This window comes from Trachurus trachurus (genome assembly GCF_905171665.1).
Source record: "Trachurus trachurus genome assembly, chromosome: 3".
NCBI lineage: Eukaryota > Metazoa > Chordata > Actinopteri > Carangiformes > Carangidae > Trachurus > Trachurus trachurus.
The window spans coordinates 29,683,056-29,709,594 of record NC_139893.1 but is presented as its reverse complement, the minus strand read 5'-3'; the positions used below and the strand labels follow the sequence as shown (position 1 = coordinate 29,709,594).

At 41.0% G+C, this 26,539-nt stretch overlaps 2 protein-coding genes across 4 annotated transcripts in view; one reads left to right on the top strand and one right to left on the bottom strand.

Moving 5' to 3' along the window:
- adamtsl5 (ADAMTS like 5) overlaps window positions 1–4,428 on the top strand; it is a 47,858-nt gene extending 43,430 nt beyond the window's left edge. For all 3 annotated transcript variants that reach the window (XM_084000040.1, XM_084000038.1, XM_084000039.1), the window contains 3 exons: window positions 325–453; window positions 1,206–1,277; window positions 1,382–4,428. In XM_084000040.1, coding sequence (XP_083856166.1) covers window positions 325–453; window positions 1,206–1,277; window positions 1,382–1,716 — 536 coding nt within the window. In that variant the 3' untranslated portion in view covers window positions 1,717–4,428. The remainder of the gene's footprint in view (window positions 1–324; window positions 454–1,205; window positions 1,278–1,381) is intronic.
- A 1,120-nt stretch (window positions 4,429–5,548) lies between these two features.
- serinc4 (serine incorporator 4) lies at window positions 5,549–24,855 on the bottom strand (the record flags this gene model as incomplete). The annotated part of the gene is made up of 11 exons (XM_084000500.1): window positions 5,549–5,756; window positions 6,464–6,617; window positions 7,282–7,394; window positions 7,587–7,713; window positions 12,264–12,359; window positions 13,461–13,672; window positions 16,038–16,131; window positions 16,400–16,479; window positions 18,465–18,643; window positions 19,025–19,192; window positions 24,736–24,855. 11 exons carry the CDS (start codon window positions 24,853–24,855, stop codon window positions 5,549–5,551), a joined length of 1,551 nt encoding a protein of 516 aa, XP_083856626.1.
- Between the last annotated feature and the right edge of the window lie 1,684 nt (window positions 24,856–26,539).

Below are 26,539 nucleotides of genomic sequence, written 5' to 3'. Positions count from 1 at the left end.
AAAGTTTTCGGTCTGTTTATTTCACTTAAATCATATAAATTATGATTGTCAAGCAGACAGACTGACGAACACAATCAGAATTGATAGGATATTGCAGCTCAGAATATCATAATATGCTGTTATCATTTTTCCCCCCAAACCCAAGTATGAAATCTGTGTTTCCATTGTTGTAGGTTGGTAGTTAAATTACATTCTGAGTTGGTCAGTATTGATTCTACACATCTTTTTAAGTTATTTATTTTAAAGCAATTCATTTAATTCCAGTTTGTTTTTGGAGACACTCAACTATTATTGACAACGGTTGTGTGATATTCTGTCCACCAGTTTTACGGCCTGTGAAGCCCCCGCGCCACAACAACCGCCACCAGAAGCCTCGCCCTAACCAGCCCATCCTGCCCCGCCTGCAGCGGGAGGAGAACCACAGAAACCTGCTGCCTCAGACTCCACCTGGAAGTAAGGTCTCCTTTATGTGTTCAACAGCTGTAGCTGCACATCCAAGAGGTTTAATGCATACTCTGGAAAGTGAAACTTGATCTCCTGCAGGACTAATTGAGAGACGACAACTGTCTCAATCCAGAGGCCACATCTGTTGGAGCCATTTTAGTCATTTTAGATCAAAGAAGCTAAAATGAGACAGCCTGAGTAGATTGACTTATTTACGGATATATTCATTTACAGTACTGTATTTGTATTTATTTACAGTGTATCTTGTATTACTGATAGACATACTCAACAGCTGTCCAATGCAAGTATTACTGTGCTGATGCTAATACTAGAAGATGCTAAGAAACTGTAAAAAGGTATTAAATAAAGCACAGCTAAAAAAGAAGTACCCATTTTACAGTGTTAGGTTAAAGAATCAAACATGAGGTTATGACTCACTCAATTTACATTTTGCCTAGCAGCTACTTGAATATTTGATCCTCAGGCTCTCTGCCAGTGGTTTTTGCTGGCATTTGATTTTGATTACCGGTGTGCAACGAATAGCGTTTGTAATGGGACACAACTAACGTCTCATTTCCTACTTTTCGAGGTGAACACATTATATAAATAAACTGAGGGTGAATAGACTCATGGAGGTTTTCGAAGTCTCCTTTGATAGCGCTACCTGTTTCCAGCAGCCATATGCTTATTTTGAACATGAGAGACGTTCAGGTTCTTGTTAAGTGCAGTTTAATATCACTTCTGGTCTGTTTATTCTCCAGGATTTTGTGGAACATGTCAGCGTGTTAAAGGTCGGCGGGAGCGCCAGAGACAGTATTGTCAGAAGGACTTTGGTGAGTCTGAATCTTCGTAGTTTTCTGTTGTTAAATAGCTCGTGACAGAAGTTTGACATATCTGTTGAAACGTGTGTGTGTGTGTGTGTGTGCGTGTGTGTCAGTTTTCCGGGGCAAAGTCCTTGGGAAGTTATACAGAGGCGAGGAGACGCGTTACGATGTCCAGATCATCCACACTTACCGGAACCGCTTTGGCCTGGAGCACCGGGAGTACCTGTGGGTCCCCAATGTGTGCGACTGCCCTCACCTGGAAGAGGGGAAACAGTACATACTGATGGTGCGTCGTCACATTAACTATGAGCACACGCTCAACCGCATCCTGCTGGAGGAGGACAGCTACGTGGTGCCGTACAGACCCAGAGAGGACGAGCTGCTGCGACAGCTCGAAAGACTCTGCAACAACCGAGGACCCAAAGAGCCGGCGGAGCCGAGGGGATGAGTGTGGAGACGAACTCTGTGTGTGTGTGTGAGAGAGAGTGAGGGTGTGTGAGAGTGTGTGTGAATGTGAGGACGAAGCTCAGACTGAAGCTTTGTTCGCTTCCAATGTTTCTTTTCTGGCCCTTCAAAACATCAGCAGACTGTAGAGCGGTGGCCTGATGATTCCCAGAGCGGAGAGAGACATCAGATGGAAATGGCCACATCAAGAAACCAAAAAGACTCCATGTTTATTTAAAAGCCTGACCGGCTTACTGTACCGTATCGAGCACTTTAGGTGGAAGATCGTCCCACCTTTAAACACATACCAAAGAGAAGAACATTGACTGAAATGGCCCTTTTATTGATGATTTTCCACAGATGTCATTTAATTGTTTCATTTTATTGTATTTTTTGTGCGTAAACTCAAAAGAATTCACCTCAAAATGTACACGACGCAGCTACAAACACAGTTTTATCTTCTCGTCTTCCTGAGGATGAATCATGTGTTTACAGTCACCCGCACGCTTCCAGCAGCTCAGCAGAGCTTTTTATGATAACAAGCAAAACTGTTTCTCCATCCGTCCATCCATTGACTGTACCACCTATCTGTGACAAGTTTCCAGTCCTTCACAGTGCCAACATATAGAGACAAACACCACACTTATGTACATGTATATGTCATTTAAAGGCCCCAGGCCCAGGAATCAAACCTAGGACCTTCTTTCTGAGAGGCGAGAGTGGTATCACTCCACTGTGCCGCCCAGCGATCTATCTAAAGCTGCCATAGCTCAACCGATGGCCACGATAAAGACTGTTAAATTATTGCCATGACAGAGGCTGCGTCCATCTTTATGTATTGTGTATGTAGGTTCAAATTTCTGTTTCTCCACAGAATCAGAAATGCGATACAGATTTCACCTTTGACAAATTTAGCGAGTCACTGCTACTATTTATCTCCCTTTTAATAATGCAGTTGCAGATACATGTCCAGGTACATCTGCTATGGGAGTTCCTGAGAAGCATCAGAATTAAACACAATGAAGTAATTGGAAAAGAGAAAAATATTTGGATTTGCCCAAAAACTAAATGTGCAACCATAAAACACTGATTCAGCTGCAAGACCGACTCTGAAGGTGGATTTTTCTTTTAGCTTTCTCCCCAGATACCTAACAACATTCTTCTTCACACTCTTCACAATGTATTTATGTATAAAACTAAGCTTAAATCACAACACTTTACTTTTGTGTCACTTGTTTAACATATTTCACAGTGTTTGTGTTGCTGTTTGTGGTATCCAGTTGTTGTTGTTGTTTTTTTAAAGTGTGTAAATCAGGTCTGCTTTGTGATACTTTCCATGAATGACTATATGAAATATACAGTATTTTATTGTGTGGCACTGATTAGCTGCAAATATACTAAAGCATCATTGTTTTGTTTTTGAGAAACATGCGGCTTGTTCACTAGTTTGTGCCTTTTGTTTTGGATTTAAAACATCGTCTACATGTGCGTTCTCTGTGCATCTGTGCGTGTGTTGTTTGAATAACGACCCATTACTTACGATGTAATGTAGTGATTTTTGCTTGAACCGTTCAACAAATCAAACATGAGACTTTCAAATTTGTAAGAAAACAATGTATTTACAAAAACAGCTTTACATCTACAACAAAGGAAACACTGCTCTAAACTACAGATAATATAACTGCATATATATATATAAATGTATTTTTTATTATATTTCTTTTGTTTTGACTGAGCCAGCTGCTCATTAACCATTAATAAGTCATCACAGACACTCAGCACAGCTTCCCTTCAGTAGAGGGCAGAGATGCTCCCTGGTTTCCAACATTAATAAAACTCGGGATGGGGGGTGGGGGTATTTTAAATTAACAACAAAGTTCATCTCAGCGTCTTGCAGACACAACTATTTCATCTGAAGGCATTAGACAGAAAAGCTTCTATCCCATCTGGGATTCAGATTTTTTTTTTCTTCAGATAGTTTTGAGCACTGCTGGTTTCAAATTTAGTTATCAAATGCAAAAACAATATCATGTAAACAATCACATTCAGCGTATTATTAATGAATTTAGAAGTGAATGATGTACTGTAAAGCAACATACTTGTTCCTTGAATATTTGCCTAAACAAGCGAACACATCTCTTTATGTTGAACTTTGAAGAACACCATACATTTCAGTGTAGCTGCCTCTCAGTCGCTCTTCTGTCACTGTGCATGTAAAGATCAAAACACTGGCAGAGTGAGTTCGTCCTGTGATCTCTGGACATGTTGGGTTTTCCTTAAACGCATGAACAAATCTCTCTATAGCTTGAGTCTGCAGTTAAGAACCAGCTGGAGTTTTAATACAGTTCATCACTAAATGAAAAGAAGCAGTTAAAGTGGCTCTGCTTGATCTGAACAAAGTGAAATAAAGTTCATACGGTTAATCTCTGTCAGTTCATCAGCAGCTGATTCAGCCTCAGGTTCTGGACTCATTTTCAGCAGTTACACTGAAGTCTGAAAAGTCCTTAAGATGCAAGCTGATATAAGCTTACTCACTTTGTTGATCAGAGTATAACCGACCACTCTCTCATGTCCCTGCATTAAAGGGGCTGTATGTAAGTTTTCTCTGCTGTCAGATGTGTACCCAGTGGTGGTCACTTGATACACCAGCTGTATTTCCGTTAAGATGCTTCATACAGAATTTGAAATTGCAAAATAAAAAAGTTAAATGGAAATACATGGAATTTGAGAGAGAAAAAACACACTTACATGTACACTTGCATGAGGTTGTGGTTGTATTAATAGAAAAAAAACTGACTAATAGATGGAGGGTCAATTTCTGAGTTTAAAACTCAGAATTTTAAGTTGTAAATCTGTGGGACAGTAACTGAAGAACTTTGCAAGACGAGACAGATGTGGTTTGTTTTGCATTATCCCTGCATTGGAAGATTGATTTCAGCTTTTCAGTTGGGTTTAGCAATAAGGAAATAATGAACCTAGCTGAGAAAAATGGTTTCATTATGGTGCCTGTGCTTTTCCAACCCTGCAAAGTGTTTCGTTCTTAAAAAGTTGGAAAAAAACACACAAGCTCAACTGAGTTTTCTTAACTCTTTTGGCCAAACACAGAGGTGAAACCACAGAGACAACATCTGTTGAAGTGTTGAGTGAATATCTAGATCATGTTTTCGATTATGATTATGATTATGATGTAATATCACGACCAGATCTGGGATTTGTTTTGCACTTGGTTCTCTGCTCCAGCAATGAGAAAGATTTGTTCATGGTCATGAACGTCAACAGCCAAAGATCAGACTTTGTTTTTCAGGGCAGAAAGAAAAAAACAAAAAAAGCAAACATAAACGGGACGTGTTCCTCTGCAGCAATATTACAGCAAATAACTAGAATTTCTGCTCTGTAAAGTTAAAAGTCTAAATACAGCCAACAATTTAAAATAATACTACAATAAAACAGTAAAAATGTATAAATGTATCTTTCTTTACACCAACTTACTTGTAATTCCCACATTAAAGAGAGTGAGAGTTCACTCCTCCGGATCCCTTTGGCAATGCATACTGTAAGTGTGTTTACAAACCACAGTCAAGTCCTCGTTAGTGGTTTCATGTCATCTTGTCGAGCCGGTGACATCAGGGTCTCACCCAGTCATCAGCAGGGTGCTAAACCTCCTGGTTGGTCCTTCTCACAGGACTGTGAGTCTTTGAACCCTGACCCCCGTGACCTCCATTCCTGAAAATCCCCTCCCGCGGGGGGAAACCACGAGGAGGCTCCGAGTCATCTGACCCCTCGCCCACGTCTCGCCCTTATCCACCGCCCTCCTACCCGGCCCCTCGCAGGGGCTGTCAGACGCTGACAGTGACGTGACGGGAGGACGCCGAGCGGCGTTTGATACGTGAGCGGCGAGGTCTGGATTCAGACTGGCAGCTGCACAGAGGACCCAGCAGCAGCCAGAGGTAGAGGATGACACAGGCCCAGCAGGACGACATCTTCACCCAGAAGGTAGACCAGCTGCCGTGGGTGAAGGTGGTCTCCAACACTGCCGACTCATAGCTGCGTGAGGAGAACACAGGTCAGCTCCATCGGGCAGAGAAAAGTCTCAGTGCTTATAGCAACTGGCTGGAAATCTTGATGGTAAAGAAGGAGGCCGACATTTCACTCAATACCCCTGGCAAAACATCTCAAAGTCTCCATTCGTTCTGAACCTAGAGCTGTTACCATCACTATACTGTATGATGCATTTACTAGGGGTGTAACGATTCATAGATCTACATAAATATATTGATTCAATGATCAATGAGTTATTAACTTTGATCTTAAATGAAAACATTGATCAGAGACATCATCATTTGTAAGAGGCGCCTATATTTTAAATTCCCCTGGCATGTCTGTGCAATAAGCATCTGCTGCATTTTCATGTTTGTGTGTGTAACTAATTACCAAGATCGAGAAATATTTTGTTTGAGGCTCAAATCATAAAATCCTGCTTTAAATACTTAATGTTGGCTCAGTTTCATCATGTCATCTTGACTCAATCACTAATCCCTGAATAGAATCAAATTGAAATCCTATCATGGCTGGACTTTATGATATCTACAAACATCAAATTGTCGTTTATTTAACTGATATAATATCGTATTGTGATAAAAGTTGTGATTTACACCACTGGCATTTACGTTTACCAATATAACTGTAGGTTCTCATCCTGCCTATAGACTAAATGGGACCTTTAAAAATATTAGGGAGTGTAGAGAACCAACCTGAACCAGTTTGTGAGGGTCATCATCACGTAGAGCGAGGCCAAGAAGAAGACGAAGTGGAAGAAGAAGTAGCTGTAGGCGACTCTCTGCGTCTCGTTGTGAATGACCTTCTGGCAGCCTTTGTTCTCATCGTCTATCACAAACTCCTCTTCAGCTGAAACAGACACAGTCACAGTGACGACTGTCAGTCCAGCGCAGCAACAGACTGTTACTCAGCTGGAGGAGCAGCTGCTTCCTGAAGCCACAGACTCATTAACGTGATGCTCACATTTGACTGAAGTAGAAATGGTTATGTTAAAATTAATAGCTAAATGAAAACAGTGTAATTAATTGCAAATATTATATTATTGTAGTCTAAATTTACAGTTCATCTATTATTGCGTTTGGAGATTACTCTAATAGAAGTTATTAAATATACAGCTGCTCTGTTAACACCAAACTCGAAAGAACTGGTCAGTCGGCGCTTGAAAAAAAAAAAGATTTTTTTCTTTTGCGACAAAAGACGTTGTGGTTGCAGCAACTGATTTCCATTTTTGCCATTCATCTAGATAAAAACAATCAATAAATAATTTTGTCATTAAGGTACTCTGGTATGGTTTCTTGTTTCTTGTGTTTCAACCAGCACGGAAATTTATTCTCATGAAACATAGGCAAAGCTTCTTTGTTTTTCAATATTCAAAATTGTGCATTGTTTACATGCATGTTAGTTAGTTGACAGTCCACTTCTATTCTGCTCCATAGATGCACCAGTGATAACAATGGAATTAAAAGCAGAGTTTGAAACTGTAAAATGTATTGACGTAAAAGCCTAAACAAACCTTCCTCTTCCTCGGGGCAGCAGAAGCAGCAGGTTGCTTTCTGGAACTCGTAGCGATAAACTTTGATCATCCAAAAAGGACCAAACACCTCTGCCAGGTACGACGCTTCATTACTGCAGGGAAATCAGATTGTAACATATTTGTCCTGTGAGAGAAACATCAGTCTCCAAACATCAACAATTTCTCATCTGAATTATAGGTCAAAAACTCATCAAAGTTTAAGACTTCATCATGTTATAATCTGATATGACTGTAATAATGGGATAACTTCTTATTAATGGGATGTTTGTTTACATGCAACTCACCATGCAAAGAGGACGCAGCAGTACATGATGGCAGCTCCAATGATGGCGACGGCGTTTCCCTCGTTCTGGATGCCATCTTGTCCCACACTGGGGTAACAGACGGTCATGTTCATGCCCTGGTAAACCACTGACACAGAGGAAAACACAGCGTGACGGGTTCAGTTACACCAGGGAACTGTCGAATAAGGTTTCTGTCAGTTTGTCACTGGCTTGTGTCAAATCTCCTTTTTCTACAGATGATGATAACCATTAACAATATACAAAACAAGATGCAAAACAAACATGGAACATTTTACTATTCAAAGCCCCATGTTGTCCACTTTTCCATTGTTTTATTTGAAGTTTTTGATATCCCTAGCAGGATTTATTTGTGGTTTTGAGTGCATTTTGTCAGCTCCATATAGTTTTAAATGTCCTCTTTGATGCCTCTCTCTGGAGCTCTGGCAAGCAAAACTCATTTAGCCAATCAGAGGAGAGGCTCAGTTTCTTTTTCTTTTTCAGTTTCCTTTTTGTCTTTTTATCAGAGGCATTTTTTTTGAGGCAGAGGAGGAAAGGAGAAAGTTCTGTCCACTTGTGTTAAACGGATAGTTTCTAAAAAAAAAAAGTCTCCCCTATCACGAAAAAACAATCAAAGTCGCAATTTTCAAAACATGGGGCCTTCATTATGTATTTTATTCTGGAAAAGTTGTAGAAAGTGACAAGACATCACTGTTTTTATGCATGAAATATTTTTTAAATCTAAACTTGAGTGTGAAATAAAAAAAATACAAAAAAGGTTCCCATGCAGCATCTTCCACATTCACCTGCAGTTTCCTGTAAGTATAAAACAACTTAGATGCTTTAAATGATCTGAATGATCCAAAGTGACCACAGCCACTATAAATATGCAAGTTAAAAATCCTTTACAGTAACAGTCTTGACATCAGATTAGATTTAGAATGAAAAGACTGAGATGAACATGGTTCACTTTGGATGTAAAGTTAAAATGTTCCTATTTAAAAGACAAGGTGATATTTTTTACTGTAAATAAAAAGTCGACATGATTGGATTTCTCTTTTGGCAGAAATCTTTCAACATAATTTTCATCCATTGTACAAAATAAAAAGTTGTTTTTGCAAATACATTTTCTGTCAGTCTAGTACCGCCTGATGCTACATGCAGTTGAAGTTGTTGTGTCACATCCTTCATTTGTTTTTTCTCTCCTTCGTTTCATTCCTCAGGAAATTCCTTTCTTTCTTGTAAAAGAGGCCTTGGCTGCACTTTCCTTTCTAGGACTCTAATACACTCGCCCTCTGGACACTCTTGGGCAAAAACAGAGCTCTCACAAATATGTACTGTATGCTCACACATGCACATGCATGTGCACAAGCTCATACTCCCAAACACACACACACACACACACACACACACACACACACACACACACACACACACACACACACACACACACACACACACACACACACACACACACACACACACACACACACAGATCCAGCCTCCAGAGGGTTGTTTCTGCTGCGGATTCCAGAGAGACGTTTTGTGTTTGTGAAGGAGAGACGAAGTTGAGCTCAGTGAAAACAATGGCTAATTACAGGGCTCAGACTATATCACACACACATACACACACACACACACACAGACACACTTAGGTCAAGAGTCATCAGGGGAGAGACTACATGCCCTGCTCTTTAAGTTGTGTCTCTACAGTTGCATTCTCAGGAAATAAGTTTGTGTGTGTGTGTGTGTGTGTGTGTGTGCACGCGTGTGTGTTGTTCATAGTGAGGTCATAGAACAGACTAAGCCTTCCGGGGACAGACTGGGCAAACAAAGACCTAAGACGACAGTAAGGAGGATGGATCTTTTGGCTAATGTGCACACACACACACACACACACACACACACACACACACACACACACACACACACACACACACACACACACACACACACACACACACACACATACATATATCAATCAATCAAAAATCATATATATATATATATATATATATATAATACATTTACACTCCCTCTGCTGCTGTGTAACATTTAATTTCCACTTACCATTGCCTATTCATGTGTGTGTGTGTGTGTGTGTGTGTGTGTGTGTGTGTGTGTGTGTGTGTGTGTGTGTGTGTGTGTGTGTGTGTGTGTGTGTGTGTGTGTGTGTGTGTGTGTGTTGCGTGCGGTTCACTGTGCGTTAAAAAGTTGTTTTAATAGCAGACTCACAGTGCATATTTTCTCAACAAGTCGCTACAATGTCCTGCACTGCCCCAGGACTCTCACATACACCTACTGTACACACTCATACTGTACACACACACACACACACACACACACACACCACTACTATGCCTCTGTGAATAAGAGCGGAGAAAAGCAGCTTGAAATAATGCTCCTTTCATCAACCTGCCACCCTTCCCTCACCTTCATTAACACAATCTGTGTCGTTCACTTCCCTACAACCTCACTCAGTCTGAACCATTGGTAACTTCACAGAGGACAAGCAGCACACAGAGCTGTGTTGAGGCTGCGCTGGTGGAGTGTGTTGAAGATTAACTTGACCACTTCTGATAATTATCACATTGGCAGCTATTTTGTCTTTCATCGTGTTGTAAATAGAGACTATAAATAAAGATGGGTGCAGCCTCTGTGATGTAATTTACAGGGTTCTGAAGAGCAGTGAAGAGTGAGTCTGACTCCGCCCCCCAACTCCTGACTATTCAATCAAAAAATGCGCCAAAGAAACAGATTTTAGATGGATTATCATCAACAAAAGAAGACCCCACCATGAGAGCTTCATCCATTCATCCCTCCACGCTACAACCAGCGGAAAAGAGTCTTTCATTTTCTGCGATGTTGGAGCACGAGGATGTAAATTAAGGAGGTAGTTTGAACAAATTCCTCCATCACCCTGCGCTGTGGCTGCATTATGTTCTAGTGGATCATCTGAGACTAAACAGAGACCTGTTTAGTCTCTGTGCTGATTCCTCCCTGCTCCACTGTCTAATATTCATGCAAAACGACAGCAGCCCTCCTCTGGAGTAGAAACACCTGATAAATAGTTTTTTGTTGAAGTTTTAAATCCCTGAAAGAAATTAACATCTGGAAATATCCGTTTATCTGGACTTAGTTTGACCAGGAATGGAAATATAGATCAAATAAGATGTGAGGAGCGTTTTAACTGGTTGCACTCAAATGAATTTCTTATGTGTTGGCTGTTTTATCTAAAAAGATGTTTAGATCTGAATTCCTCTGAACTTAATCCGCTCACCGGACGAGCTGTGTGAGAACGTATGTAATGACGCTGCCTGGCTGTATTCCTCTGTTATTATGTTGTCAATGGATCCATGAGGAATGTGAAACAAATATCCTTCAGTCTGCCCTCACCACAGGCCACCAGCCCAGCAGGCAGCATGTCAGAGCACATCTCATCCCAGTTTGTGTGTGTGTGTAGGTGTGTGTGTGTGTGTGTGCATGCGTGTGTGCGGATGTGTGTGTGTATACATGTATATTTGCGTGTGTTCCGTTTAGATGTAAAACCCGGATAAGACATGGGGCCTCTGACAAGCTGCTGCACTAATGTCTCAGTCATGTGGAGGCTCTTTGTCTTACCTGGAGCCAACAGGTGAGTCATTATGAGAAGAGTAAAGGCAAATTACGGAGGATTGTGTGTGAGTGTGTGTGTCTGTGTGTGGGTGGGTGAGTGATGGGAGAGTGCTGTTTTGTGTTAAGTCTGTGAAGTGCGGGAAGATTAATTTAATCTGAATAAATCTTGGTAAATTTCACAATTAGAGGATTTTATGCTGTGATGAAAATAAAGAATACGTTTCTATGATGTTTTTCTGTCTAATAGTGTGATCATGTACATATGAACAAACTGGAAATCATTTGTAATCCTCCTCCAGTCCATACTGTCGATGAAGTGTACTGTAAGTGTTGTGTGTTATATTTGTTTTGCATCTTTAGCGTCAAATTAAAGTATGTGTGTTATTACATCTTATGCTTCTCAACAATGTCTACAGAAATACGCACAAAAATCGCTGTAGTGTACACGTCCATTAATGACGTGACAACTAGGCAGAATAACAATAATCACATAAAAATGTTGCTGATATAACGACGGGGAGATAAAATCTGCATTAAATAATTTTCCCTCTTGGGGGCAGCACAACAAGCTGTAAAAACAATGTAAGTAAGTTTTGAACATATTAGAATAAAGTTGAAAGTTCACTCATCATAGCTCTGCTGTTAAAGCTGTGCTGCTAAATGTGTTCACCACTTAGTTGCAAACTGTTGTGTATTTCAGAGAGACACTGAGAGAGAGATCTGCAGAGAGTAAACCACGACATTAAAGTTGTGGCCTATAAAACCGAAACAACAAGGCTGAAAGATGCTAAAATGGGATGTAGGGCTGAGCCTGAGTTGCATCATATCATTATGACTGACCTATATTCTCTTAAGCACTGTCATTATCAACAGCCTTTCGGCATTAAGAGGGCCAGGAGCTTCTTATCTTCCATTTCCTGCACCACATGTTTCTCATTTTAATCAACATTATATCGTATGACCTTGAATAAATCCTCAGAGGTGGTTGTGTTAATGATTCAAGTTTCAGTGTCAGAGTTAACACAGGACAGAGATGCAGTGTTCAGTGTCCCTAGCGAGTGTTACCTTTCTCTGGGGGGCGGCTGGACAGAGCTGAGAAGGTGAGGTACATGACGTAACAGCTGATGATGGAGGCCTGGAGGAGTCCCGACCGAGGCTGCTCTGCAGGGACAGACAGAGGCAGAGTCAGGGGTAAATGACATAACACTCACACGTACACACACTTTTCAAGCAGAACATATTCAAATCCCAAACTCAGTCAAAAGAGTCAAAAGTAGAAATGCTCTACAATGCATTTATATAAACTTTTAGTAATCATTGATTAGAGTTCTTCTATTTGAACCTTTCTAAACAAAATCTAAGAATTTATTTTGTCGTTTCATCAGTTTAAACTGATGATGAACTGAAAAATCTGTTGGAAAATGGTAAAATAAACTTTGATTAGCTCAAACAGTTAAACCTAAATGTGGAGAGAAATGTATTTTCATGAGTGCAAACAAATCAGATGATGAAGTGATATGTTCAGGAGCTCTTATACAGAGCTGATGGTGAAACAATTTTCTCAATTTCTTAATAAACTCTAAACCTCAATGTTATATCATATTTACAGTTACCATATAGTGCAAAGGTATAAATGATTTCCATGTCTTGTTAGATTATTAATCCAGTCTAGGTTAAATATCAACACAGTGAAAGTATCAAAGCAGCCCTCCACAGAGATTGCACACAGCCTGTATCCAGAAACTGAGCCTTAAAACAACTGTCAGGACTTCTGCAACTTTGTGATGTCACAACAAAGCAGTCACCAAGCCCCGCCCACCTGGACCCACCGTCCAACACTTACAGGAGGGGATGGTTTTTATATGTTCAAAAGGTAAATATGGGAGTTGAAAATAATCTGTGTTATCAAACTGAAACAAGGAAGATTCTTCTTTCTGAAATATAGATATTTTCACAAAATAGAAATATACTTGTTCGACCAGTGCCTCAGCCAGTACTTGGGTAAACGTACTGAGTTGCTTCTCAGCTCTGCATACAGCTGTTTCAATCATAAAAGGCTGACATGTGCAGACAAAGTAAGTCTGCAGTCAGCTGTTGGTTTTTAAAGGGAGAAACAGATAATGTTGGCTTCTATCTAATTATTATTATCTGCAGCAGCACTGGTTTCAACAGGGGGGATGTTTGCATTGCTGGATTTGGACAAAGTGTTATTTCACGGCCGAGAACCGATGACAGACATGCTTGTGCGTTTCATCGACTCACTCTGCTTCACACACGGAGTGACGGCAATGAAGGACATGAGGCCGCAGAGCCCCAGGTTGATCCACAGCAGGGCCTTGTTGAAGTGACAGGCGATGGGGTGTGTGTAGTACTTGTACATGAAGGTGAAGGCCATGGTGGCGATGGTGTAGAAAAAGAGGGTGGCGCACATGACCGCCAGGTACCAGCGCTTGTTCTCTGCCGCTCCGGTCAACCTGAGAGCAGCACAGAGGACAGAGAGAAGGTTTCAGCCTCACATCCATCCTGCTGCTGGTGATTACTCTGCATGTGTGTCACAGAGAAACACACCTGAACACAGCACTGATATCTCAAAATACCACCTGAATATTTAGATGAATCATGAAACATAAATCTTGGCCATAAGTCAGAGTACAAGAAATGTATTCATCATGCAATATCTATAAATATTTGAATGATTTTGTTGTATAAGTTAATTATCTTTCTTTCCTCATACATTTTTGCATTCATTTGAGTGAAAGTTTCCACATCATGGTTAAACAAATGACTTTGTATTTTGATTCAGATCTAGTTTTACATGAGCTATATGGATTTTTTTTCATTAGTTAAACTTGCAATAACTAATTCATTTGGGCACCAGGGCCAACACCCTGTCTTCAAGCTGTGGTGTTCGATATGATAAACTATTTAGGAAATACTTCCCAAATCATACATTCAGCTGTTACAGAGCAAGATTATAGGCTACTGTATCATTTTGAAGTTGTCTTTGTTTCCACCTGTTGAATCTCAGTCCAGTGTTCCCTCCATGTCTTTTAATTCTAAGTTTAAACATCTGGCTCTTTAGCAGCTAAATGCACCACTACATGTTCACCGGAGCAGTAAAGAGATCAGGTGATAATTCTCATTTGGTTTGTCATGACGAGCAATACCATATCACATTTAAAAGCTTAAAGGGATAGTTTAATATTTTGGCAAATTGGCCCATTGCCATAATCCCTATAGTCTTAGTGGTAGGTTTGTTACCTTTAATTGTTGGTGCAAGCTATTTTTAGAACGGCGGAGCAGAGCCGCAAGCTGCTCAGAGCTACGCTACGGAGGCTAATGGGATTTTTTGGTTTCCCTCATCAAACTCATCAAATACACAATCCAACAACTCCAAAACACTCACGTGGACAAGTTGTGACCTGCACATTCACCACGCTATGAGTCAATAACGGAACGTTACGAGACGTTATTCTCAAGTTGTTTTTGAGGCAAATGCAGAGACTGCTTGCCGAAAAACTGCCCCTGACGGAAACGCGGATCAGCGGTTTTGCATGAATTTACCTTGAAATCAACTTGTGTACCGTGGGCAACAACATGAAGTAGCCATGAAGGGGGTAACTCGAGTTGGCCAAAACTCGACTTTCCAAGGTACTTGGAAAATGGTTCTGGCATATTTATTTGTAGAAAAAATTAGAAAACTCAAGAATATATTTCAGTCCACTCTTCTCCTGGTTGTGTCTTTTGTGGTCAAAAGCAAAAGGCGGGTTGACATTTTGTAATGCATCCAACAAAAAATGAAAATTGTATAAATAAAATTGCAATAGTAAGAAAAGTTTCCCTGAACACATCAGCTGCTTTTGCAAAGTGAGGGGGGTTATAGAGCTTTGCCCTGAACATAATGCAGTGAAAACCAGAACACACAGTAGCAGTAGTGTGGGTGGGTTTTGCCTTGGAAAACGTCCTGAGTGAATAAATCCTCTTAACTGTCGCAGCTACAACTCTGCCATGGCAGAGCCAAATTCAGAGGTGACTGACAGACAGTGATGGTACAACAGCAACAGCTGGACGCAGTAAATAACATCTGGGACAAGCTGTCTGTCAGAGGACGCGTCTGCGTCTGACTGAGTGAATGAGGGCATGTCTGAGAGATAAGGAAAAATACACTGACAGTAAACAGAGCGACAAATGAACAGGTCAAACATGTAAACAAGCCAATACACAAACAAAAAGTGCCGACTATCAGCTGAGGCAGAGCAGTGAACCACCTGCGTCACCACATCATCAGCTCCTTGACAACCAGCCGAACATCAAATCACATTCAGGTTTACAGAGAGGCCGGTCCACCTGAACTGTCTCACGGTCCATCTGTCTGTCTGTCTGCTCCAGATGTTGGTGAGGTCAGTGTATGATTTACACAGCTGTGCTGGGCCGAAGGTGAATCCATCATCACCAGTGTAAAGCATAGACTCTCTTCTCCAGATGTGAACCAGGCTACATCTGTATGTGAACGTATGTAAGGAGCTGTGAGGGACTAAATAAAAACTTTCCCGCCGCCCTGTGAGAGCCACATAACTCCATCTACAGCGAGGCTTTAATTGGGAAATGCATTTTCTTTTATTTTGTCATTTGAATGTTTTCCTTTTATGCTAGAAACAAAATGTGACAGATCCACAGCTGGATTTTAACTTGGGCCTGCACCACTATACCACCAGTGGTTTTATCTTATAACAGCTAAAATGTCTGATTCTCACTGACAATAATCTGAGCACATAGAGCAACAAAGTGTAAACTACAGTCATAAATATATGATGTAATATTTTACTCATAGGCACTCACCAATTCTTGTTCCAGGTGTGTGCAAAAGCTGTGATGAGGATGAGTTGGATGAGGATGAAGGCAAATCCTCCCACCACACCAACATAATGCCAAGCTGCCAAAAGGAGAGAGAGAGGAGCCATCAGTCTGTGATTTACTTCAGGGAAGTGAAAGAGAAAACGAAAAGCTGTAAATCATAAATCAGCCGCCATATCAGGAATGTATCAACATCGGATTTATTGTTGCCAAACAAAGACGAATCAAGCTTCAGAGATTTATGGTCCAATAATTCACAGCAGTCGAGGTGGAGTGTGTGTTCAAGAGCAGATCTCTGCTGCCCTCTAGCAGGGTCTAGCAGCAACTATACAGCCGGCCTCTCTCACCGTGCAGGAAGGACTCTGTCGGGATGAAGAAGGCAGCCGCGCACATCCCGAGCAGGGTGATGAACTTTAGGAACCAGAAGCTGCATGACAGCAAACAGGGAGACAAAACAGACCAAGTGTCACCAGTTAGTTCCAAGATAAATCAATAAAATAATATAATACATTCTATCAGCGTACACCTGCTGTTATCCTCTCTGTTTTTGTAATGTGCAATACTTTACTATTTCACTGCATTTTCCTCCTATTCTTAGTGTTAGTATTTAAATGCAAACTATGGCAGCACAGTGACCACAATGTAATCAAGAGCTGCTTTTTTGTTGTTGATAAAGGAAAAATGTGTTACAACATGGTTGACACAATGATAACACACAATCAATTCTATATTTTTTTAGTGTAAATTAAAAGCAAAAGTGAACCATTCACACAACATTTGGACTGAAACAGTTTATTCCAGTGGAGTCCTTCAGAAGTCTCTTAGACTTTGTTTTTTACACTTAAGTGTACTTGCTTTCCATGAAGCTGTGACCCTAAATGTATATGCTGTTCTCCTTGTGTCTGCTCAATGTATTTCTGATTCTGACACTTGTTGATCATAGTGTGTACGTTGTTTATAATTGTGTTGTTTTTTCATCTCTGTAATCAGGGCGTCATTGAAAAAGAGAGCCTGCCCTCAATTGGCTCCCCTGAATAAATAAAGGTTTGAAAAATTTGCCCATAAAACTGCAATATGTTTTTTTTTTGGCAAATGGCTATTAGATATTGATTATATATTTTGCTACATAGTTAACATTAGCAATAGTAGCTGCTTGAAACTGGCCAGCTGGGCCTAAACCAGGGGGTTAAACAGCTGTAAATCTCAAGTGATAAATAGCTCATCTAACTTTGTTGACAGAGACATAAAAGTGTCGTCCATCCTCTCGTCCTCTGAGTGGCTTTGAAACTGTTCACAGATAAAATAATTATTGCACATGATGACTGCTCTGATGTAAAACTAAACCTCCGTCCAGACAGTAAACCTGCACAACCAACAACCAGCTCTCTGGTCTTTTAAATGACATACAAGACTTCAGCAGGGCAGTGGGTCACGCCGGCCTTGACCCCCCTCCTCCTGCAGACCACTCAGAGCTGTAACCTTTGCCAAAGACCCTGAAACCTTTCACCGAGGCGCCGATAAGACTCTTGTGAGTAGATTTATTCCAGAGAGGAGCAGCAATCCAGTCTGTCAAATCCTAATCTGAGCAACGTCACCACTCTAATCGAGAGCGCCACTGTGGAAAGTGCGACAACAAAGAGCTTTAAATAGAGCGGCAGGCCGGGTCAGGTGAGCAGAGGGAGAGACACTTTCTCCTTTAAGACTCTAGTGGAGTATTTTAAGGTGGGTACAGGCTGCATGTGGGCAGGTCCTTTCTAAATATTCTCATTCATGGAAATTACATAAAAGTCTTTGTTACTTAAGTGTTAATTCAGAGAAAATTGAGATTTGACATTTTTTTCCCAAGATTAATTTAGGAATTTTGAGGGGAAGAAACTTTAGATAATGCGTTAAAGTATTTAATGATTGATTAAGAAGTTTTGTCATAAATCTAGGAAATTTAAGTTTATTTTCATCTTGGAAAAAAAATTGGAGTGATAAATTCAGTGCGTTATGTCTTTATTACACTGAATTTTAAAGTAGCGTCAATAAGGAAATTATAAATGTATCCATAAATAATGATATTCTAATAATATAATACTATATGGTATACAAGGCAGCTCTAGGTTGCAAATTAATACTGTGAAAGCCTCATTCCACAGAGAAATGCACACAGTCTGTATTCAGACACTGAGCCTTAAAACCAGCTGTTAGGACTTCTATGACTATGACTTCGTACATTACAGATTTTCATGATTGTAATGCTGTCAGACCAAGTCTAAAAAACCCTCCGCTGTTGTAGCCGTTGAAGCCTTCAGATCAATAAGATTTTTACTGCTGGGTAAAGAACATCCATGACCCACACTGATCACAGTAAAGTCTTGGTTGAGAATAAACACGTGTGAGGGGGGTAAACTCTGGCACGGCACTGACCCGTTGTGTATGAGCGCCCTGAAGTCCTGACTGGACTTCACGTCTATTAGGAAGATTGCCATCATCAGGTAGAAACAGGAAGTGCCAAAGCAAACCCTGTAGACTGCTGAGTAGCCCACCAGCATCTCACAGTGGCCGCCGCCATGTGCCTGGTCACAAACCATGTTGAAGAAAGGCACCTGAAACACACACACACAAACACACACACACATTATTGTAAAAAGAAAAAAAAAGATGATAGTCATAAAATATTATAAAATAAATCATTGGTTATATTTCATAGTATCAATAGTTCTTTTCTTCAGACAACACAGGCGATGGCAACGTAGTTTCCTACACTGTCTGAAGAAAAGATCTATTGGTCTATCTATCTATGAACAAAGACAAGATGAACTATTACGTGGTTATATTTCAGTTGAATTTGTGTCAATCTGATCTCCTGGCAGCTCCTCATGGTCTGAGGCCATGATTCACAAATTGAAATGACCTTCAATCTAAAGTCTGAACTCCACACACAAAACAAATTAACCAAACAATGGTTGAAAAGATCGAGGACTCACATTTTCCCTGACGAGCTCAGACACAGTTTGGGACAGCATGAGGCAGGAGACGGCACAGCTCATGATGTGGAAGAGGGTGTACATGACCCGCGTGCTGGTGGAGGATTTGACCGGAGGACAGAAGGCACAGCAGAGCGAGCAGGGAGCCGGACCACAGCAGCAGCAGATCTGAGGAGGAGAGGACGGAGGAGGCGGCTCAGCATCCAAACACATTAACACATAAATACAGAAACACACTGTGATGTAACAGAGGCAGCACTGGATGTTTTTTTTAATACACTGTTTAAATTGTTTATTCAAGGTTATTTATTCCTACAGTATCAATGTGTTGGTGTGTTAATGACGTAGAAATAGTGTGATGCTGTCGCCCTACAACAAACAACAGCAAAAATATTTTCTTTACTTGCAAATGCATCATATGAAATGCATTAAAAACACAAGGACATGAATATAAGGGAAAGTGGGAAAAAAAACAGACGTATTGATCATCCGTCCATCACTGAGCTCAGACAATGTTATAAATCTATATTACTTCTCCATAAATATGGTGACAAATTTAAGTAAAGCAACTTATGAGGGTGGTTTAAACAAACAGCCATCATGTCTGACTCAACTTCCCAGACAGCAAAATAAACCTGTGCTATACTCGGGCGACATGCTTGTTTTCCTCTGCCCAAATCTACGCTACTTCCATGGCCCAAATCTGGGCCACGTATACAGCACAGCTGTCAGAGTCTACTTCCAGTCACTACTGGAGCAGCAGCAGGACTTCAGACTCCAGGCATAAGGTTGATTTTACTATGCTGTTTATAACATATATTCTTCTTGTTATGAAAATATAATTGTATTTAAGAGAAAACTTTATTTATCCTTAATGATTAACAGCAGTTCGAGCATATAAAAGAAAAGAAAGAAACACGGACAATGTACATACACACAGTTTAAATAAGAATGGGACAGAACGGGAAGTACTTGTAATTGAAAAAGAATGACAGTAATTGTAATAGTAGAGAAAAAACTACTGAAAAGCTAAAGTTGGATTTCAGAGAAATAAAGGTATTGTGAGAACCGTATTTTTGATTATTTAAGATAATCTGCTGATGACACAATATTGTCTAATAATGTACAGTACAGGACAGTACAGTACAGTGAAGTGTGATGTGTTATGGAGGTTTTTTTTTTGGCAGATTAATCTAATGAGTCCAGCAACATCTGTCTGGTTCTGATTCTGACAAAATTGGGCCGTAGACAACTGGACATGAGCCCATCGCCGCTGATCCTGAACTAAATCTAAGGAGGCAAAAACCTGCGTGCACATCTGTCTGCGGCCTCAGCTAACTCAGCAGATTACAGTCTGGAGGTCTGTCTGCGTTTTCAGGGTCAAGGGATGATGTGAGGGGAAGGAAAAGTGGTATTAGATGTGGGAGTGTTTTTATTTCCGCTTTCTCACTGAAAATGCTCAGTGACTTTCTCAGAACTAGTCTCAGATAATGAAATGCTCTGGGCCTGCAGCTCGCTGTATGGATCCAGATATATTATTATTCATCACGTGCAGATCATAAACTGATGGATAATGCAGAGAAGCTTATCCAACGTCTTCTCATTGAAGAGAAGACTACATAAAAATAGAGCTGTAATCATGCACAGTAAAATGATTTGATCCTGTCACAGATGAAACATGATTAAAGGGACAGTTTGTCCTGTTTTTCATCTCTGTCTGCATTTACAGTATATTTAATATACAGCTGTGATGCATCAGGTCTTTTAGCATCTTGTCAGAAACAAACTGAAATGTGTTGTTGTGTTGTTGATTTACACTGCAAAGATCAAACCCTGTGAAGTTTCCTGTCCAGGGATCTGGGTCCTGGACTGACCCAGCAGCAGGTTTGGCCTCATATTCAATCATTTCACATTTGTATAGCTTCGTACTGAAATGTTTGTTTAAATATTCAGTCTCAATACTGTTTTTATGTTGTTTTGTTGTGTTTTAAACTTATAAACATTTTTAAAGCTCAGAGCTAGTAGTATGTATGTTTATATGTAAAAAAAAAAAAATTAAAAAAAATAAAATGTTTTTTTTTGTGTATTGAAGTAATCAATCGATCATCAAAAAAATCATCATCAAAGATCATCAAACTGACTCACAAACTGACTCATTTTATTTAAATGCCACAAATATCTTACTTGAAATGAATTAGATGTCAACCCAAGTTGTCCACATTTTTATACTGATTACATATTCCTTATGTTCCCTCCGCTTCTGAGTTGTGTGTCAAACTGTGTTGTTTGTCTCCACAGAGAGAAGCAGGGTTATTCTATAGTTTCATCAGAACCTCAAATCACCACCAGTCATTCACCATGGACGACTAAACAAAGTGTCAGGTCACTTTTGTCTCCAACCTCTAAAACTCTTATTATATTATGATTTATTAATGTTATTTGAATGTAAAATGCCAAATGCAAAAAGAGGGAAAATGTACAACATTTGCTCAGACATCTCACAGACCGACAGGTGTTTTATGGTCATTAAAACTTCTGCATGTTTGACTTCGAGCCTAATTTAATTATCATTTAATTTAATGTTTGTCACACAGGTCTCTCAGTGAGTCCTAATAACAGTGGGCTGTATTCAGGTCAAACAGCAGCTCTGCTGTGAGCGTAGTGGAATAATCAATGAGCAGAGCGTCCTGTAGTTTTAGTCACACAGTCAGGAATCGAACAGTGTGCAGAGCAGACGAGCTTGTCAAATCAGAGACAGGCGAGTGCTTTCGGACGTTGTCCTCTTGTTTGTCTGGAGATGATTATGAGACCTCCTGCATTGTTCCAGGTATTCAGGTGGCTAATCTGAGAGCTAATCCTGCATGAATCACATTCTTAATGCACCAGTGATCCAAATGGACCTGTCAACACATGCAGCAGCCACTTTCCAATACATGTATAATGTTGTATTGATTTCAGAAAATCAAATACATATTAAAATAAAAAAATATATATATATAAAATATACATAGCAGGATATTAAAAAAACAAACACTTTTAAATCTACTCTAATTTAAAAATATTATCAATAAGCCAATCACCAAAAACCCAGAGACCAAACCCATCATCGATCTAGAACCAACAAGAGTCTACATGGAAAGTTTGGGCTGATGGTAGCGTTAGATGAAAATTCAGCGGATTATTACTGCAGTTCATCCAGAGGGGAACATGAACATCTGGACTGGATGTCATGGCAACTCAAACTATAGTCATTGACTCAAAAGGCCAGGGGATCAGCAGAGAAAACAGGACCGTTTGAGCAAAATATCATTCGTACATCCAATAAGTGTGAAGATGTTTCAATAAGGACCAAATGGGAAAGACCAGTTTTCTGTTGGTTCAGTAACATTTACTAAAACTACAGTGGTCAGCAGCTTCAGGAATTAACTGAGAGTCCAGCACTCTGTCTCAAACAGTAAACTGTATTCAAAAAGACAATAATACTATACGAGGTCCAGATGTGCGACCACACTACTACGTTTTCCTTTTAAACCGAGGGCTGGCCTGTGGAATTGTAGCAACAAAACGAGTCAAGGTGCACAAGGCAGGAACCGCTGATCAAAAATGTTGCAAAGGGTGTCAACATTGCCAGAGCCGGCCCTGTTAAAATACATTCATTCTGTCGCATTTCATTTTCAACCTCTGGTCAACATGACAGAGACTTTTGGAAAAGCTGTGATCCAGTTTTAGTTTGAGTCTGGGGGTGTGAAGTACTGTGGACGGATGAAACTGAGACTTTGGAAAATAAAGATGTAAATGCACACATTGGGTCTTTATCAGCCTCAGCTACAGAGGTGAGAACTACATGATAATGCATCACAAGCTGCTGACCTTTTTGTCTTTGCCGCAGTTGTTGAGGAATTAAATTTTGCACCTGCATTTTCTCTGCAAGGTAGACAATCTGCTTCCCGTTTACACAGGATTCAAGAACGCCCAGGTATGCGCGCGTTTATGGGTGTGATTGTCTGGATGAAGGCTGTTTTTGTTTGAAAACAGCTTTTTTAACTTGAAAACGTAGGATTGTGGATGGAGCCTCAGTTCATGTGCCACCTGATACAAAAGCCACAAAACTGCAGGTGCATGAGGTCGCATAGAGATTTCTCTCTTTTTCTAGGAAAGATGAAGGGGAATCAGCTAAGAGACTGGTGGTTATTAATCTGCCTCACTACTGAGGGAACATATTGGACAAAAGTCCCATGGGAATCCATAAATATGTAACAGGTTACCGGGCTGCCGATGCCTGTTGCCATGCAGTCGTATTTATGTCTGAGAACTGAGCAAAGGGTAGAGAGTTAGCAGGACAGGGGAACCCATAAATGTATATAGAAAAGAAAAGAATTTGCAATTGAGTGGATGAGGAAGACATCTGATTGGCTACAGATAATTTCCTCTTGTAAGGCATTTGGGTCATGTCAGGGTAATCTCAGCCATTTGTAAATGCAGATTCGACTGTTTCACAGTATAAATGTCACAACATACATTAATAATTTACTGGAAATTGCTTAGCTAAATACATCTGTGTTTTACACAATATATATTTAAAACAATAGAAATTAGTGTTTTTCATTTATAGAAAGATAGAATATAGAATGAAAAAAACGTCACAATTTTGTGTGCATTACAAAATACATTTTGTGTAATGTATGTGATCATTCATTTTGACACTGACTTGACTCCACAGCTTGATCTCTACTAGTAAGTGATCAGTTGTCAATCATCACAGTCATTTTGGAGCTTTGAACTATTTGACCATGAAGGACAGGAGCTCTGACTGGACTCACAGCTGTCTGATTCACACAGCTCTAAACAACTGTCACTGTGAAACCTGCTGTTTGATGCTGGAAGCAGTGACTGGGCTCTGCAACCAGAAAAGAGTGTGTGTGGACACATTTGGTTTCTACCTTTGTTTCACATCCTATCATCACAGATTCTGACATCACTGACTCTCTTCACATCTTGGCAGATTCACTTGTTGCACTGCTCTTATCTCGTCTCTGTGACAACTCTTCACAAAACCTTGAGGAGTGTGAACCCACAACGAACAACACAATATGAACACCTGGCGAACTGATACAACTGAGAGGAGCGACACAACAGACTACAGCAGCAGTCTGACGCAACTTCAACAATCACACTGACTATTCTGCACTGCAGACTGTATATTCCTGCTGTTTCAACCAACTCGATATGACAGAGAAACACTGCAGTTGGCCCCACTATCACTGACACCCACCCACTGCCACTGCACAACGCACATAATTGTATCATTTCATTTTTAAATGTCAAGACGATCTGAGCACCTTCATTTTAGTCCTCTTAATATTGTATTATTTTGATTTTACACCAAACACATGTTTATAAAATATGATGCATCACCACTACATTGATAACACTGCTTAAATGCTAATGCATTAGTGTATTAGTATAATCTATAGTAAAATGTAGGCATGCATGGAAGGCAGCATTCTGCATGAGAAGTCCTCTTTTACATGTCCTCTTTTCTGAAAGCAGGACAGCAACTTGTAATGAAGTATTTTACACTCTGGTCATAATACTGTTACTTAAAACAGCTGCTCACTTCCTCTACCACTAAATGAATATCTGACCCTGAAAAAGCCTTCAGACTCCAGCTGCAGTCGCTGCCTCCTGTGCTGCTGCTCATCAGCTCTCACCTGATAGGCCACCATGTTGAGGAAGTAGTTGTAGATGCCACTGCGGTTCATCCCCTGAGTGGCCGACATCGCGCCCTTCAACTGCTTCTCCTCGGCCACCGCAGTTCTACATTTGGCCATGAACCTCCAGAGCCAAACAGCTTTTCTCTCAAATGGCCTGCAAAGTCGGTATGGTCACATCCTCACGGGAGGGGGGTGGCGTGGGGAAACACCGCATCTAACAGGCCTGTCAGGAGATGGAAATAAAAAGTAAAGCCACAGCGCTCAATCCGGCAGGTTGTCCCTACTCTCTCCTTATGCTGGATTAGCAGTAAATCTAGTCCAGCTGGGCTCCCTGCAGCCGAGAGCCTCAGCATGAGCGCCGCTTCAGCTGCTCTCAGTCCAGCCTCACTGGGGAATAAGTTGTTTTTTTGCCCATATCCTTCCTGCGTGCTTTGGCTCTGTGGCTGCGTTGGGTGCTGCCAAAAAAAGAGAGAGAGGTGGTGGAGAATGCCCGGTGCCCTCCCCCTATCCTACCCGGTCAGATTAGGCAGAGAGGGGGAGGAGTGGGTGAAGAGGAGGAGGAGGAGGAGGAGGAGGAGGAGGAGGAGGAGGTCGACAGTGACCATGTGTCAGTCCCGGCCATCTGTCCCTCCCCCCCCCCCCCCCCCCCCCCCCCCCCCACCAGTGAGACTGGTGTTTAATCCAGATTTATAAAATTAAACAATTAACCCCGTGTGATTTGTAGATGCTGATGCCTGACTCCTCACAAACCTCCAGCTGTAAATATTGCCCCCCCCCCCCTCTCTACCCCAGACCTCGTCTGAGTCTGTGTGTCACAGAAAGAGGCCACGTCCATAATCCCAACAAGTTATCATGACTGCATTACGACCCAGAAACAGTGAAGTGGGACGGACCGAGCGCAGCGCTGTCTGTGATGGAATCAACAAAAGCATGCAGCATTAGTAGATGTGCTCACAGCTTAATATAAAACAGGGCAACGGAAGTTAGGATGGGGGGGGGGGGGGTCTCTAATGGAGGGATGAAAATTCACCCAGTGGAGAGTACAAACTTTGTTACGGATTACAGTTAATGTTTTGACTTCCATACATGAGCTGCAAGAAATTCTCTCTGAACTCTGTCCGACAGGTCAGTCAGATTTATCACCGTTTATCACGTTTTCTCCTGGCCTGATGACACGACCAGCTGAAATGAAATGTGAAATATACACACACCAGCCACTTCATCAGGTCCACCTGTCTAGTACCAGGTTGGACCCCTTTCACTTCAGAAGTGCTTTAACTATTGGTGTCATGGACTCAACAAGCAGCTGGAAAGATGAGAATCTCCTGCTCCACCACATCCCAAAGGTCAAAGCTCCGTTGGACTGGGATCTGGGGACTGTGGAGGACGTTTGAGTTCAGTGAACTCAGCATTGTGTTCAAGAAACCAGTTCCTTTGTGATCCTACTGGAAGTAGAAGATGGTTCACTGTGTCATAAAGGGACGGACATGGTCCTGATCAGAGTGAACGTGTAAATAAAGCTTTTCATAAGTCTGTGATCAGTGCCAGTGTAGAAATACTGAGGTTGTTTCTGTGTTGCTCGGGAGCAGTGAAATGAAACAATGTCAGTGTGTGTGCGTGTGTGTGAGCTGTTAAAAAGCGCTGAGTGCACGAGGAGAGAGTCAGATTAGATTTGGGTTAGTGTGCAGGGCGGAGCGCCGAGATAATCCTGTGGTTGTTCAGCCTCCTCTCAGTCACGATGACCTTCACTGGGCCAGACGGGACGTTCGCAGCAGCAGCAGCCTGTTTGGGTCTGAGCGTG